At 43.9% G+C, this 15,359-nt stretch overlaps 1 protein-coding gene across 1 annotated transcript in view; it reads right to left on the reverse strand.

The window, feature by feature from the left end:
* RAB40B (RAB40B, member RAS oncogene family) overlaps positions 1 to 15,359 on the reverse strand; it is a 50,981-nt gene that overhangs the window by 2,717 nt on the left and 32,905 nt on the right. The window contains exons 3-6 of the mRNA XM_075579652.1: positions 9,836 to 9,896; positions 5,285 to 5,345; positions 3,075 to 3,152; positions 2,391 to 2,613 (exon numbers count right to left, since the gene is read on the reverse strand). Of these exons, the coding sequence (XP_075435767.1) occupies positions 2,391 to 2,613; positions 3,075 to 3,152; positions 5,285 to 5,345; positions 9,836 to 9,896 (423 nt within the window). The remainder of the gene's footprint in view (positions 1 to 2,390; positions 2,614 to 3,074; positions 3,153 to 5,284; positions 5,346 to 9,835; positions 9,897 to 15,359) is intronic.

The following is a 15,359-nucleotide window of genomic DNA, read 5'->3' on the forward strand; positions in this document are numbered from 1 at the left end:
TATTCCTGAAACTCCAAAATGTGTGGTTGAATGCAGGTGTGTGATGCAGTTAATATGATCATGTTTTATGGATTACTAGCTGATATACCCGGCGTTGCCCGGGATTGCAGGGGCGGGGTGCGTGAAGGGTGGGAAGGGGGGGTGCGTGAAGGGTGGGGTGGGAAGGGGGGGTGCGTGAAGAGCGGGGTGGGAAGGGGGGGTGCGTGAAGGGCGTGGTGGGAAGGAGGGCAAAGGGCGTGGAGGGGGACAAAGGCGGGGAGGGGGGCAAAGGGACAAAGGGCGGGGAGGGGGACAAAGGGCGGGGAGGGGGACAAAGGGCGGGGAGGTGGTGGGGGGCAAAGGGCAGAGGAGGTGGTGGGGGGGCGAAGGGCGGGGGGCAAAGGGCGGGGTGAGGGGGGCAAAGGGCGGGGGTGGGGGGGGCAAAGGGCAGGGGGTGGGGGGTGAAGGGCGTGAAGGGCAGGGGTAGGGGGGGTGAAGGGCAGGGGTAGGGGGGTGAAGGGCAGGGGTAGGGGGGGTGAAGGGCAGGGGTAGGGGGGGTGAAGGGCAGGGGTAGGGGGGGTGAAGGGCAGGGGTAGGGGGGGGTGAAGGGCAGGGGGGGTGAAGGGCAGGGGTGAAAGTGAGGCACAAATTGTTGGCAGTAAAATGTCCCTCTCCACACACACACACACGACGGGAGTGAGAGGTGGTGGAGAGTGGGACTGGCACAGATCCGAGGAGGCTGCTTGGCCCCCCAGCGTTGGCGTTGGCGGCTGGGGTAGGAGGGCCGTGCCGCGCTTCCCACCCCCCCCCCCCCCGTCCGGGAGCCGGTGCAGGGCGGCGCACGTGATGGGGGGGGGGGGACAGAGGGACTGTGTGTGTGTGTGTGTGTGTGTGTGTGTGTGTGTGACCTTTGGCCCGTCACTCCGCCTCAGGCCAATGAGAGGTGTGCGGGGGCGGGCCAAGGGAGCCATCTCATTGGCCTGAGGCGGAGTGACGGGCCAAAGGTCCAATGTGATTGCCCCTAGGGACAGGACAGACAGACAGGCATATGACGGTTTGAGAAATATATAGATAGATAGCTAATAAAACAATACTCATACAATTGTGACAGTGCTATAAAATAAACTACTAGCAGCCCCGACTTGTTCCTTACAGTGATCCATCCATCGGCCACACTGTAGGCTTTAGGTGACCTTGTAGTTCCTTTTCAATTCCACCTGTGATATCCTTTTAAACCTGCCCACTACACAAGAATGATTGTGATGGAGGATTTGTATGGAGAACATTGAACACACGAATCTAGTCGCTGACCGCTTACTCCAAGGGGTCTCAGCTGCAGTCCTCAAGAACCCCCAACCGGTCAGGTATTAAGGATATCCCATCAGCAGCACAGGTTATGCAGTCTTCAACTGAACCACTGATAGAGCCACCTGTGCTGAAGCAGGGATATCCTTAACCTGACCTGTTGTAGGGGCCTTGAGGACTTGAGTTGAGACCTCCGGGCTTACTCCATTCACATACTCAAAGCCACCATTACTCTTTCTAGTAATCATTCTTACTGCAGAGCATTGTTATGTTACCGGATGAGGACACTAACTACATGAACATAAAACACTTTTACGATGCACAAACCAGCAAATGGTTTGGTGAAGTCGTTACCTTTTCTAGTTGGCAGAGGTACCGTCACTTGATAAAGCTCTATGTAGCTGTAATCAACTGGACCCTTTGAACCAGGGCTTTAGATATCTCAGGCATTACCTACATGCAAATCTTCACGTTGTTAGCAAGTGTTGTGACATTCACCAAGAGAAAAAAAAGTGTGTGTGTGATTTTAAGTGAAACATCTTTGTCTTCTGTCACTATTTTGTCACAGAAATTGTATTTGTGATGGTGATGTTTGTAATCAAAAATCAAAACACAATTTCAGTGCCAAAGCGCAAAGAAGTTTCACTTAGAATGCGTTGTAGCTATTTGCACTTCTATATTTATAGTAACTTTGCATTCCGTGTGTGTGTCAATGTGTGTGTGCGCGTCAGTGTGTGTGTGTGCGCGTCTGCGTGCATGTGACACACAGACACACACAGTGTGTGTGTGTGTCAGTGTGTGTGTATGTCAGTGTGTGTGTGCGCCAGTCAGTGTCTTTCCTCTCCCTCCTCCGACGTCACTGATGCCTCTTCTGACCGCAGTGACATCACTTCCGTTACGGAATTTTGTTACAGCACAAGGATTTTCCCCATCAGATCTCTGTAGGGACCAGCAAAGAAGTTTCACTTCAACGAGATCAGCTGCTGACCTCAAGCTACAGGGCTTCAGCTGTTTGCATATTGTGTGTGCTGCTGGTAATGACGTTTTACATCCACTTAGCAGGACAAAACAGGGAACATATTTTGAAATCTGCTCAGTCGTCTTACCCTTGTTGGGCCTCCACAGACGGTCCATCCCATGTCGCATTAACACTATCCTTGCCAGTTCTGTGAATGACTCGGTGATGTTAAAGTTGCACAGTGGGCTGACCTCAAAGAAAGTCATGCCCAACCTCTCGGCATACGTCTGTGCTTGTTCTGTGGACACCTGCCGCTTGAAGGCCAAGTGAAGACGATTTCCTACCAAGATTTTGGGTACACCAGGAGCATGCTGGGGAACAAATAAGGTCATTATTTATGAGGTTCCCATATATGGATATAAATCTTTACCGGGAAAGGAAACCCGTATACCTTTTATTGGAATGACGGTGGCATTTTCCCTGAACCAATTAAGTATATTTTTATGCGTTTTTTTTTTTTTTCACCCAAGCCAAACGAAAAAAATACCGTGGCTGCCATTGTGTCATTTTAACTACAGATTGTCAAACCGTTGTGGAAACACAGACTATTCTAATCATTAAAAAAAAAAAAAAAAGATTGAATTTTCACTCCTGAAATGGGTGCCAAGAACTACAATAGTTGCAAAGTTTACACAAGCCTACTTAGACTCCGGCTCCAGGCCAGAGTATGGAGAGACTATTACCGGTTTCTAAGGCCCTTATTCTGTAAGGTGTTATAGTACGTCATCAGCGCCATCACACCTTGCAATATAAGCCCCTGTGTGCGTCTTACCTCGTCAATCTCCTTTATCCACCGATCAATCCCATCAAAAGACCAGCGGTTTGCGATATCATAAACCAGAATCACACCCTATATGCAGAAGGGGAAGGAAAGAGAGTGTGACTAAATTAAATACAATTAAACTGGCATTCCAAATAGTCTCTGGTAGCCAATAATCACCTCATCTACTCTAACCATTATACTGTATGGTGAATGATTTAACAGCACGGGATAGAAGGTTAACTCCAACAACCCTCCAGTATTTATACTAAGACAAGCCATAACCCTAATGCAGAGACCGCTGTTATCGCAGGGGCAGTGCAGGCATTCCCTGTACATTGAGGGTTTGTGGTTGGGGTCTTCTTGCCATAGTCCTGTCCCTCTATCCCCGGACTCTGGAAAGAGTTTGTGGCATACGGTATATTTATTCCTACCCATGTTCTATTCTGTAAAGCACTGTCGACAATACCAGATAATCCACCATTTTTATTGCCTGAATCTTTTTACATTTAAGTGCGACTCAACCTTTACACAAGCTAGAATCATGTATAATACGTTTGTTTGTTTGAGGTCCTTATAAGTGCAGAAGGACTTAACGTCAATACATACAAGTTAAACAATCAGCAAACTGCCCCTCACCTCTGGAATGCCCTTCCCCTCAGTACCCGACTAGCACCCTCTCTATCCACCTTTAAGACCCACCTTAAGACCCACTTGCTTACAGAAGCATATGAATAGCACTGTGGATATTCTGAACACCTGATACATAAAGTTTGGCCCCCTGCAGACGCACTTACCAGAACTCCCTCCTACTGTCTCTGTACGTTCTACCTACCTACCAATTAGACTGTAAGCTCCTCGGGGCAGGGACTCCTCTTCCTTAATGTTACTTTTATGTCTAAAGCACTTATTCCCATGATCTGTTATTTATATTAATGGCGCTATATAAATAAAGACATACAATACAATACAGACCACATGGCCGTCTGGAGAATCTGTGCATCATAAGCATTAACTTGACCAAACAGCCCCATCCAAACAACCATAGGGAATCTCTGGCCAAACAGCCCCATCCAAACAACCATAGGGAATCTCTGGCCAAACAGCCCCATTCAAACAACCATAGGGAATCTCTGGAATGCATTTTAACAAAAGGACATATTTCAACATCCTTTCAGATGTGGAAAAACTTTCTTTGTCAAGGATAACAATATACAAAAGCACTGCGCTTCAGATTACTTCAGCATCTAGCGTTATGTTTTTGGCAAGCACTGAAATGATCAGAGAAGCCATTGTCAGATTATAGCTGAAAATAATGCAACATGAAAGTATACAATACAGTTAATTGTTTGCAAGTGGTAATACTCGCATCCCTTCTGAAATACAAAACTACCCAACACAACCATATGTCTGTTTATGCCAACGGTCACTGTTTACTACAAACATGACAAACCCACAAATGATATGCAAGAGAAAAGCATTTCAGAGGTGAATATTGCCATTCATAGATTGTGGAGAGGTGGACTATATCAAGCTTGTATTTTGCTTATAGAAAATGCTAGCCTATATGATGTTTCATTTAAGTATAACAAAGTAGTGGGCCTGAACGGGGCAGTCTCGTGTACTTTACATGCAATGCTTCTTTTAGCTTTAATGTTGGCTGATGCACAATGCTCTTAGGAGTCAGACACGCATGAGATCCGGACTTTCTTGGCCACATTCCTGTATGTAACTAGAATGGGGAAAGGAAATGGCCTAAACCAGGTCTTTAAATAATCAGCACGTGCCTCCTGTTCAGAGCTTATCAGCACAGTACAGCTGGCTGGGTTTGGTCTAGTCCTGTTACCAGACCGTTAACCTATATGAACTGCAGGGCCACTGTATAATCAGTAGGTAGTTCTTCCCATTACAAGGCAGCTTCTGAGCCATTATACCAACTGTTCTTAGATCCAGTCCTGCAGGGGGTCAGGTCAACATAAACCAGTCGCCATGTTGTAAAGACAATATTGTAGCGTCTCCACAATTTAGGATGTGGATGAGCTTTCAAGACCTTCAATGTATACTTAAGGTATAAAAAAAACTTACATGGTGATCTAATAAGAGGACCTTCTGATGTGATCTTTTCACACCCGCTACACTAACATGTAAAATGTCAACGGACGTTCCCTTTGATCTAGAACAATATATAATAAATGCATAGTAATTTAGTACTGGAAACCCACCTGAGCACCCCTGGAATAGGAACGAAAGATAGTGCAAAACCTCCCTTGTCCCGATGTATCCCTTAAAGAAAACAAAAAGGATGACATTAAGATATGCAGCAAATGATCATTTTTGTGCTAAGCAAACAGATTGAAAACTCTCCTACATAACATTCTAAAGAAAAAGAACACAGAACAATATTTGTTAGTAAGACTTGAATTATAAACAAAGCCCATAATAGCTAGAAAATGCCATTTAAAATACAATTTCCACCACAAACTATAATAGATGGGGCAATAGTTGTAATGACTTCATACAGCCTGAGAATGAACTTTTATATTACAATCCTTAGAAACAAGAGCTCGCGGCCACGTTGTAATATCACAACATGGATTATTCCCCTGATTTCCTGCGGGCACAGTACCATTCTTATTGCCTCGCTCTGTTGTCAAGTAGCAGGGTGTGCCAATACTGGCACGGCAAACACGGTTAGAGGTGCACGATTCCTCTCCTGGACTATAAAACAGACTATGGGATAACCAGTTTCTCCTTTCACCAGATTCCTTTGTGTAGCCTGATGTGAATATGAGAATCAATATTAATTGATCACCTCTGACCAAAATATTTAGGGCACAGAGAAACACTGAAGGGATGCTGTATATTACTTAATTATTTATACTATATTTCTTCTAATTTACCTTTTTTTTATTGCTGAATGCAAACGACCTAGAGGCCCAAATGGCACAGTATGTGTAAATGTGTATGTATAAAGCTGCGTCCATGGTAAGTTCAGCCGTGCGGAGGCGCGCGGTGGCTGAGGGAAAGTGGGTGCTTTCCCTGGCCATCGTACGCACACCGTCCATGGGCGTGTCTAGGGGTGTGCCAGTGACGTCATTGGGCAAACTGCTCACGTGATCGGCCTGTCGCGACAACAAATCAGTTTGAACTGATTTCTTGCGCAACGCGCGCCCCCTCCCGCTTCCGCACGCCCCCTCCCGCTTCCGCACGCCGCATGGAATCGATCACTGCCTTGGGCAGTTGGATCGGCCAGCGTGCGCATGCCTCCGCACGGTCTGCCCGACCATGGACACAGCCTAAGAGTTAACAGCATCTCAATACAGGCATACCCCGCATTAACTTACGCAATGGGACCGGAGCATGTATGTAAAGCGAAAATGTATTTAACGTGAAGCACTCCCTTTTTCCTACTTATCGATGCATGAACTGTACTGCAATCGTCATATACGTCCATAACTGATGTAAATAACACATGTGTAAAAGGCTCTATAGTCTCCCCGCTTGCGCACAGCTTCGGTACAGGTAGGGAGCCGGTATTGCTGTTCAGGCATGCTGACAGGCGCATGCGTGAGCTGCCCTTTTCCTATTGAGCGATATGTACTTACTCGCGAGTGTACTTAAAGTGAGTGTCCTTAAACCGGGGTATGCCTTTACTATGGTCTCTTGGGTCAAATAAAAAGGTGTTTTGAATTTGTATATTGGTCACCTACACCAGTGGTGATCAACTCCAATCCTCAAGGGCCAGTAACAGGTCATTTTTTAAGGTTATCCCTGCTTCAGCACAGGTGGCTCAGTCAAAGACTGCACCACCTGTGCTGAAGCATGGATATCCTGACCTATTGATGGCCCTTGAGGATTGGAGGAGTCGAGCACGCCTGACCTACACCTGCCTCTTGAATATATATATATATATATATATATATATATATATATATATATATATATATATATATATATATATATATATATATATATATATCTCAGGAACAGTGTCACAAGAATGTAATACCCATTTGCGCGGAACATGATGTGAACTCTTCATTTGCAAAACGTAACTACAACATTTATAACTACAGTATTAAGCTGTATTTTAAGTAGAAATCTCAAATTGTTTGTGAATGGCTCTTACCATTATAATGAATGAGAGGTTCAGATTTGCACACCTTAAATATTATAAGATGAGCAATATACTTGCGTATAAAGGTACCGGTGCTCCGTGGTTCAGGGAAAAAACATGTCTGGTGTAATTTCAAGTATATGGAAGTAAGTAGAAGATCCAGGGCACTACGGATTTGTAGAAAATAAATGTATTCTTTCAGTGGCACACACAACGTTTCGAACTGCACAGAGTTCTTTGTCAAGTGATTCTGTGCAGTTCGAAACGTTGTGTGTGCCACTGAAAGAATACATTTATTTTCTACAAATCCGTAGTGCCCTGGATCTTCTACTTACTTCTTTCCATTATAGACCATTAGCAGTTTCGGGCGCGAATCTGCACCGATTGACATTTCTATTTGCTTTATGAAATCTCATCTTGCCCAATTCAATTCGTTTTTATTTTTATTTATTTTTAAATCGATGCGTTCAAGATACAAGCGTGTGAAATATTAAGCGGGGGGTTAAAATGGCGCTCTCTCCATAGCGGTCTAACTGTTACCATGGCAACCTCAAGCTAGAGATGAAAATCCTCCCTTTTTTGGTAAAGAACAGGACATGCTCAGGGGGTGAGATACGAACATTGTAGGAATGAAACGCACATCAGAATCTGGGGGGTGGGGAGGGGGGCGCTTCGTAACGCCTTTTTGCTTTGGGGTTTTATGTAGCATCAGAAATGCAGTTTAGATCGACATTTACAAGACCCCTGAGAGGAACGATTTCACAAGAATCCGAGGAGCACGTCGTTGGGTTCTGTAATTACACGTTTCCCACTATAATTATAGTTACTGAGAGTTGCATTTTGCATTGAAAACGCTACTAGTTTTAATTTATTTTAGATTCGTTTCATATAATCGCATTAAAGCGCAAAATGCAGAGCGTGTCTTTAAATGCAGTTATTCCCAGAAAAAGAATTACTTCATTTTTTTTATTATTACTTCATTTTTCCCCCCAAATCATGCGGAAATTGTAGAAGTATGCGTGACTACAACCTAGTGCTTTTCCACTGGTCCCCGTGGGATTATATGGATTGTATATTCAATTCCAGGAAGAAACCACAGCACTAAAGCCTTCCTTTTGGTCTGAAATCCGTAAAAGAGCAACTTTACAAGATCCTGATGTTTTGGTTCGTTAATACTTAACCAAATGCTATATATTAACCGCTTCACTACATCGGCAGAAAATGCAGAACGTCACTAACTAGTTACAGTATGGCCTCTGAATAAGAAACATTCTACCAATATATTATTAAACTATGTTATAAGATGCTTTTAACCTCCTCTGTGCTATAGGGCTCTGACATGTATTGCTGAACAAGGCTTCTAAATTAGTGGAATAACGTCAGATACAGCAAAGTAAAAAGCCTTTGAAGCTGCTTCCAGCACACCCCTTGAAACATACATGTAAAATAAAACACACACAGAGAGACAGACACACACACACACAGAGACACAGACACACAGAGACACAGACACACAGAGACACAGAGACAGACAGACACAAAAGGTCCGGAGGTTCAATGGCCACAGATTTTATTAAGTACCGATACAGAAACCAGTAAGTGCCTAAACCTGCCAGCGTACTCCCCAGTCAGCTGCGAGAACAGGCCCCATGCCACCACCAGGCATTACCCTCCCCTCCCCCAACGGGGCTATTTAACAATCATTAAATAAGCCCCGGGCCTCCAGACCCGCAGAAACCCTCTTCCAACCCACCATGGATGGTGATATAAACCCAGGCAGAGGTCAGATAAAAGAACACCGTCCGCACAACCCCAAATTCCTCCTGTATGGGCAGACCACCGCATGGTTTCACGCCCAGTGAACTCATGAGACTACAATTATTCACCAGTTCCTAGCCCTAATGTTAACCCAATACCCACACTACCCCCTATCCTAAAAACCTTAACCCCCTACCCCCAAAACGTACTTTCTCATACAGTGTAGAAGCAGCCAATGGCTTCGGTGGAGAGTCCCTCTGCGGCTAAACGCCAGCGGGACGGCCGCGACCAAATGTCCCATTCCACCAGGGCCCTCTTCTTACCACCAGCCGGCCTGCCCCACCTCCCGCCACTACGAGCCGACACAGAAGGCTCCTTCTCACATGCATTAGTGAAGCAACCATAACTCACTAAAACAAATCTCACACACAAAACTATGTATACCAACGCAAAGAACATAACGTTCTTCTTAAATGAATGCATTAAACAATTACCGACTAAATAGCATGTTCTAATATGTCAACATCATTTCATGTAACAATGCAGTGGAACAAGGCGTTGCATAGTAATTGGGGTAATGGCCCATATTTACCAAGCAGTGCTATTCCGTAAGGCACCTTCCAGTGTCAGAACCTTACAGCCCGTTCCAGTGGATGGGTTGTAAGGTGTTTATTGGTAAAGCATCACTCGTGCCGACGCCCCAAAGTCAATGGATGGGAACATGGTTTGAATCCCAGTGCCAGCTTTCCTTTTTGGGAAAGTCTTGTTTATCCTTGTGCCCCAGGAACCAAAAATTATAGTAGATACAGGACTATGTACATAGTCAGCGCGATAAGAAATAAAAAAACCTACATTTTATTTCAGTCATTGAAACGAGGAAAAATTAAATAAAACTTACCAAAGCTGTAATTTTATTCGACGGCCATCCAAAAGTATGGTGGTGGTTTTGTAGTCAATTCCTGCAATAGAAACATGTAAATGTCGAATGTTACTTAGATCCTGAAGGAGTTCTATGAAATATTTCTATACACGTGTACAAAATAGTTTCTCCTAACATCTACAAACAATTTACATTTATCCAAGGGTTTCTCTACCTTTAATTCCACATTGTCATTTCTAAGGTTGAGTCCATGGTGTGGGAGACCGCGCAGGGCGCGATCAGATTGCCTTAAGGCATTGATCACGCCCATAGACCGCGGGTACACGCGGGCAGAGGCAGGCGCGCATTGCGCAAGAAATCAGTTGAAATTTCTTGGTGCGACACGCAGGTCACATGAGGGATTCGCCCAAGGAGGGCGAACCAGCTCTGTGACGCCCCTAGGAACACCCGCACGGCCCGTCCACCATGACCAGGGAACGCACCCGCTTCACACAGGTGATTTCACAGCCTCCGCGAGGGCAAAGGCACCATGGCCCGGGCCTAAGGCACAATCCGTTTATCAAATTTTTAATTCAGCAAAGTTCCTATAAAATGGATTAGAAATGGAAACCAAATAATTACATTTTACATTTAGTGTTGTAATATGGATGAGATCTTTGAAGGTAAAGTGCTGCCGTTTCTGTTATTGTGACTTTACACTAAAATGAGGAGAGAACATGAGACTCTGGTTTATTTTATATACATGCATCTCTCAGGAGCAAATCACAGAACGAACAGTAGCAAGGTAAAAAAGGTGAGCCGTCATATGAATCTCAGCAAGACCAAGGTGATGTTCAACAAATGTGCCATCTCTACAAAGATGTTAATAAATAGAATAGAAGTAATTGAAGACGGTTTACCTTGGCCAGTAAGTAACAATGTATGGGAACCTTTTCAATTAAAAATCAAATGAAGAGGAGATCGATCATCGAGAGCATTTGGAAGAAACAAGACAACCTTTCAATTGGACCTCCCACTGTGCCTGAAGGAGAAAAGTGTTTGTCCCGTGTATTCTGCGTGTTCCCTTCTGGATGTGAAAAATGAACCCTAAATGTAAAGATCATTTAGTAGCTTTAGAAAACAAAGACATACAGAGAAAAGGATTACTCTGATAGGGGAAATAATCAACGGGTTCAAAAGGTAACAAACAAAAGTCTGCAACAAGAAATTAAAAGGGTAGTGTAGCAGACATATCGCAAGAAGAAATGACCATTGTTGGACCAAGATGGTACTCGGCTGAATTCCGAAGGATATGAAAAGAACAAGACAACAACCAAAAGTAAAAAACGGGAGAAATATTTGCTGGAGCAACATTAAGGAGAGGCTTGGAAGGCTATTGGAGAAGCCCATCATCCAGCAGTGGATCGACAAAGGCTGGAGAATATACATACATACATACATACACACACACACACACACACAATATAGATATACATATATAGAATATACATACAGCAAAGGTGTTCTCGTAACACATTGAGTTGCCATTCTAGTAATAAAGGATATAACCAACAACTCATTTTGTCACTGACATACGAATTAGGAGAATTAATGCTTTTAGTGATTAAGCATTATTGTATAAAAGGCCATTTATACATCAGTATTGCAAAAGGCAAAATTATCTTCTGATTCATGTTTTTACAAAGGGTTTATAGCAGCTTTTCTTTCATATAAACAGACTTGTGCAGCACAGTATTCCTGCATGCTCCTTTCTGCATAGAAATGTGTTGTTCACCCCTCACTGGCTTGTGGGAGGTGAGTAGGTGTGTGTCATCGCTGCAATGCTAGGGAACACAGTGTACACCGCTTGTTTTGTACTTGAATTTCACAAGAGAAATTGCAGCTAAATTTAAACACTGCAGAGAGGTACTGGAGCCATTTCCGACAGTCTGTTTTCTTTGATGCTGTGTGTTCTCTTAACACTCAATCTTCCCAATGTGTGAGCGAGTGTGTTGTTGTGACGTTTAAACAGAGAAAGGAAGTAGAATGAATGGGCAGTTGGCTAGATAAATGTGCAGTCCACAGCTGATGGCTGGTAAGACTCCAGTACATATACACTGCATTGACCAGGGAGGAGATGAGTGCTTGATTTGTTATATTGGTGGTTTTCCTAGTCCTAATGGGCAGACTATATGGGCCAAGTGGTATTTATAGGCCATCACACCGCTGGAGCACGCTCCTTCCCTACCAAGGAAGGGAAGGGGTGGCTGAGGGGGCCGTCGCGGGCCGCACAGGGAGTCCCGGCAGCCCGTATGTTGTAGTTACTCAGTTTGCCACACTTTGACTGCCAATTCGCCACACGTGGTGAATGGAGCCAGGGTTGCCCACCCTGGTCCTAGAGGTTTCGTGTACTGAACTAATTAGTGAACGAATTGACTGCTTTCTACCAGTAAGAGTCACAGTAAACACACCACTTGGAGGTGGCAAAGGCAGTGCTTGGAATCAGATCAAGGCTGGACACTCAGTACTGTGGTCTGAAACATGTTTAACACACCAGAAAGAGACGGCTTCACGGCCTGCGTACAAGTCTCTATCCTTTGGGGATCATCACAAAATGTAGCAAAGGTCAGTGCACTTCCTGCCAATTGAGACTACAGAAGAATCCAAAAGAAATGCCCCAAATATGACCACCAATCACTGTGCAATGCCCTTTATTCCTGTGTGTTCCTGAAAGCCGACACGCTACATTACGCATTTGCCAACATTAATAATTTAGAAGACGGAACAGAAACAGCAACATATGCCTTATTCTATTTCATGGTCACAATTACCAAGGCAGGGGTGTCAAACGCCATCCTCCAGGGCCAGCAACAGGCCACGTTTTATGGATATCCCTGCTTCAGCGCAGATGGCTCAATCATTGGCTGTGCTGAAGCAGGGATCCATAAAACCTGGCCTGTTCGTGGCCCTGGAGGACCGAGTTTGACACCCCTGCAATAAGGTATTTCTTTGTGGGTCGCTCTCACGCAGATTCCTTTGGCCATGTAAAAAGGTGATCTCAGGGAAGCAACGCCAAATGTGGGCCACACAAATATGGTGTGTGATAAATGTGATCAACTGCAGAGCTCCAGGAGCTGGATGGGTGTTGGAGAAGTGGAGGTTCGTTATAAAAACAGTAACCTTTTAAATGGTTTTAACATGAGGCTTCTTCAGGGATGTACTGTAGTTTTACATAAGCTTTCAGGATAAGACATCTTCTGTACCCAAAGGAAAAAACACTCCAACGCACAGCCAAAATAGAGTGGGTCCCAGACAAAAATGAGAAAATAGAATCTTTATTGGTCCATATTAAAAAAACGGAAGTAAGTAACCTCCTACGCGTTTCGAATCCACTGGTACTTTTATCAAGGTGAGTCTAGGACTCTCCCAATGAGGTTTTGGGTCTGAGTTTACCATTCTCAGCCTTCAGCGACAGAGATATCCTGCTATCGACTTTGCAGTCGCCAAAGTGCTATGGTTATTGTTTATATAACTCACTAGCCCCAGTGGCTTATCCTTTGCATCTTTAAAAGGACTTATACTATTGAATTGTCTTTTTAAGACTGGAAGCAAATGTTGGAGCGAATATCACTAACTTGATCTTCTGTACCCAATGAAGATGTGTGAGCTACATGGAAGCTCCAGGGCTAATGCAGCTACTAACACACTGTACTACACAGTTACAGCTCTAAAGTGATTTTGCTCCTGCGTAGGATTCGACATCAATTCCAACAAAGGAAATGGGATTTAGTATATTTGGTGAACATGGATGAGTTTTCGTAGCTGCGCATTAGAGAGCACATGCCATTTTTAAAGAAGGCAGCACACACTTGAGATTTAACATCCAGAGGCCTGAACAATGAATGAGAATGTTGTTACATTTGGTTTCCAAGGCTTGCACTGCCCATTCATTCATCAACATTTATAAGGCTGGACATGACCAGAATAATTCAGCACAATATTAGTGTACAGAAACACTGGAAACAAATGCCTCTCTGTTGTGTAAAGCTTTCTACTGCGCGTGCAGATAACATTTCAGCCTGGAAATAAAACTAGTCTGCTTTTGTGTCATTAACCTATACCTTTCTACAGTCACAGAACAGTACCCAAATTGTTTATGTCAATAACCGCCAGCGTAAACACAAACACAGTCTTTGCATTCACCCTAAAACATATAGCTACTTCATCTAGATCTGGGGTTAGAGCTTGCTGGGATTGTGATTTTATTAATTTTATATTTTCAACTGGTATCAGTTGTTTGGGGGTTGGTGGCCCCGCCTCCCTGGGTTTAAGCTCATACAGTAAGTAGCAGGTGTTTCCATGTTCCTGTGCAGGACAGGCCCACTGTGACCATTCTCCCTCCACTGCAGAGGTAAATGAGAATTTTCACAGGTAGTGTTAGGACCTGCATATACTGGTCGTGACGTGACGTGGCTGCATACTGGTCATGCCGTGACGTGGCTGCATACTGGTCATGTCGTGACGTGGCTGCAGGCTTATAATGTTTTGGCCAAAGGGTATAACTAAATTACCCTTATTCATGAGAATACTAACATTTAAGTATTTAACTATGTATTTTGTCACATTGGATATAGCATTGGGTATTTTTGTCTTTGTTGTACTTAATCTAGGAACATTATTGGATCAATATATATATTTTTATTTAATATACCAGTTAACCAAAGAGTCACCTCTTAACTAATAGTTTGTCGCGTCTCTTTAAGAAACAAAAAAAAAAGTGTCCTTTTGTGGGCTAACAATATACCTTGAATATTTCGATTTTATTGAGACGATGGGCAGATAATTACACATGTAGGAGGGAGAGCAAGTGTAACATATTGGCAGTGAGTGGGAAGCTGTGAAGAATGAAAATACTTACACAGTGACAATTGGTGGGACTCGGTATCCTGCACAGCTCATAGGCACATTATTCTGAGACTGCGAATGCAGCTGACATAACAGGAGTAAGAGTATGTGAAATACTGCTCACAAAAATAACTACAGGTGCAAATCACAGAAACTGGGGGACGAGACCTGCTTCCCACTCTACATTGCACACTTCTGGGGTCATTTGAAGATCGCCATGTAAGCTACACAACCGATTCATTCTTAGGAGCAAACTCACGGTAAAAAATATATTAATAAAAAATAAATAGTGCTGGAGGTGAGACCATATTTACAGCCCCACTTTGAAAGAGTGTGAATGCCTTAATGTGCAGTAAGGTAATGTCAACCCTCACCAATATTCCCCTTTTGTCTTACAATATGGCTGGCAAAAGATTCTCCAGCAGTGTGTAAGAAAATCGGTATCCTATTCTTCAGCAGGCTCTGGGGTCGGTGTATAAAGGGAAAAGTGGTGCAATTAAAACGTCAGCTAATGTATCAAAGTAAACAATCCCACTGAAATAGGATTATTTTCTTTAGACAGATCTGGTTCGGGTTTTTTTGTCCCAAAATTGCTCCAATGTTGCCTTGGTTGTTAGACCCCACGGTTACAGAATGAGAACACAGAAATGTGACAGTA

Source organism: Ascaphus truei, chromosome 22, assembly GCF_040206685.1.
Source record: "Ascaphus truei isolate aAscTru1 chromosome 22, aAscTru1.hap1, whole genome shotgun sequence".
Classification (NCBI taxonomy): domain Eukaryota; kingdom Metazoa; phylum Chordata; class Amphibia; order Anura; family Ascaphidae; genus Ascaphus; species Ascaphus truei.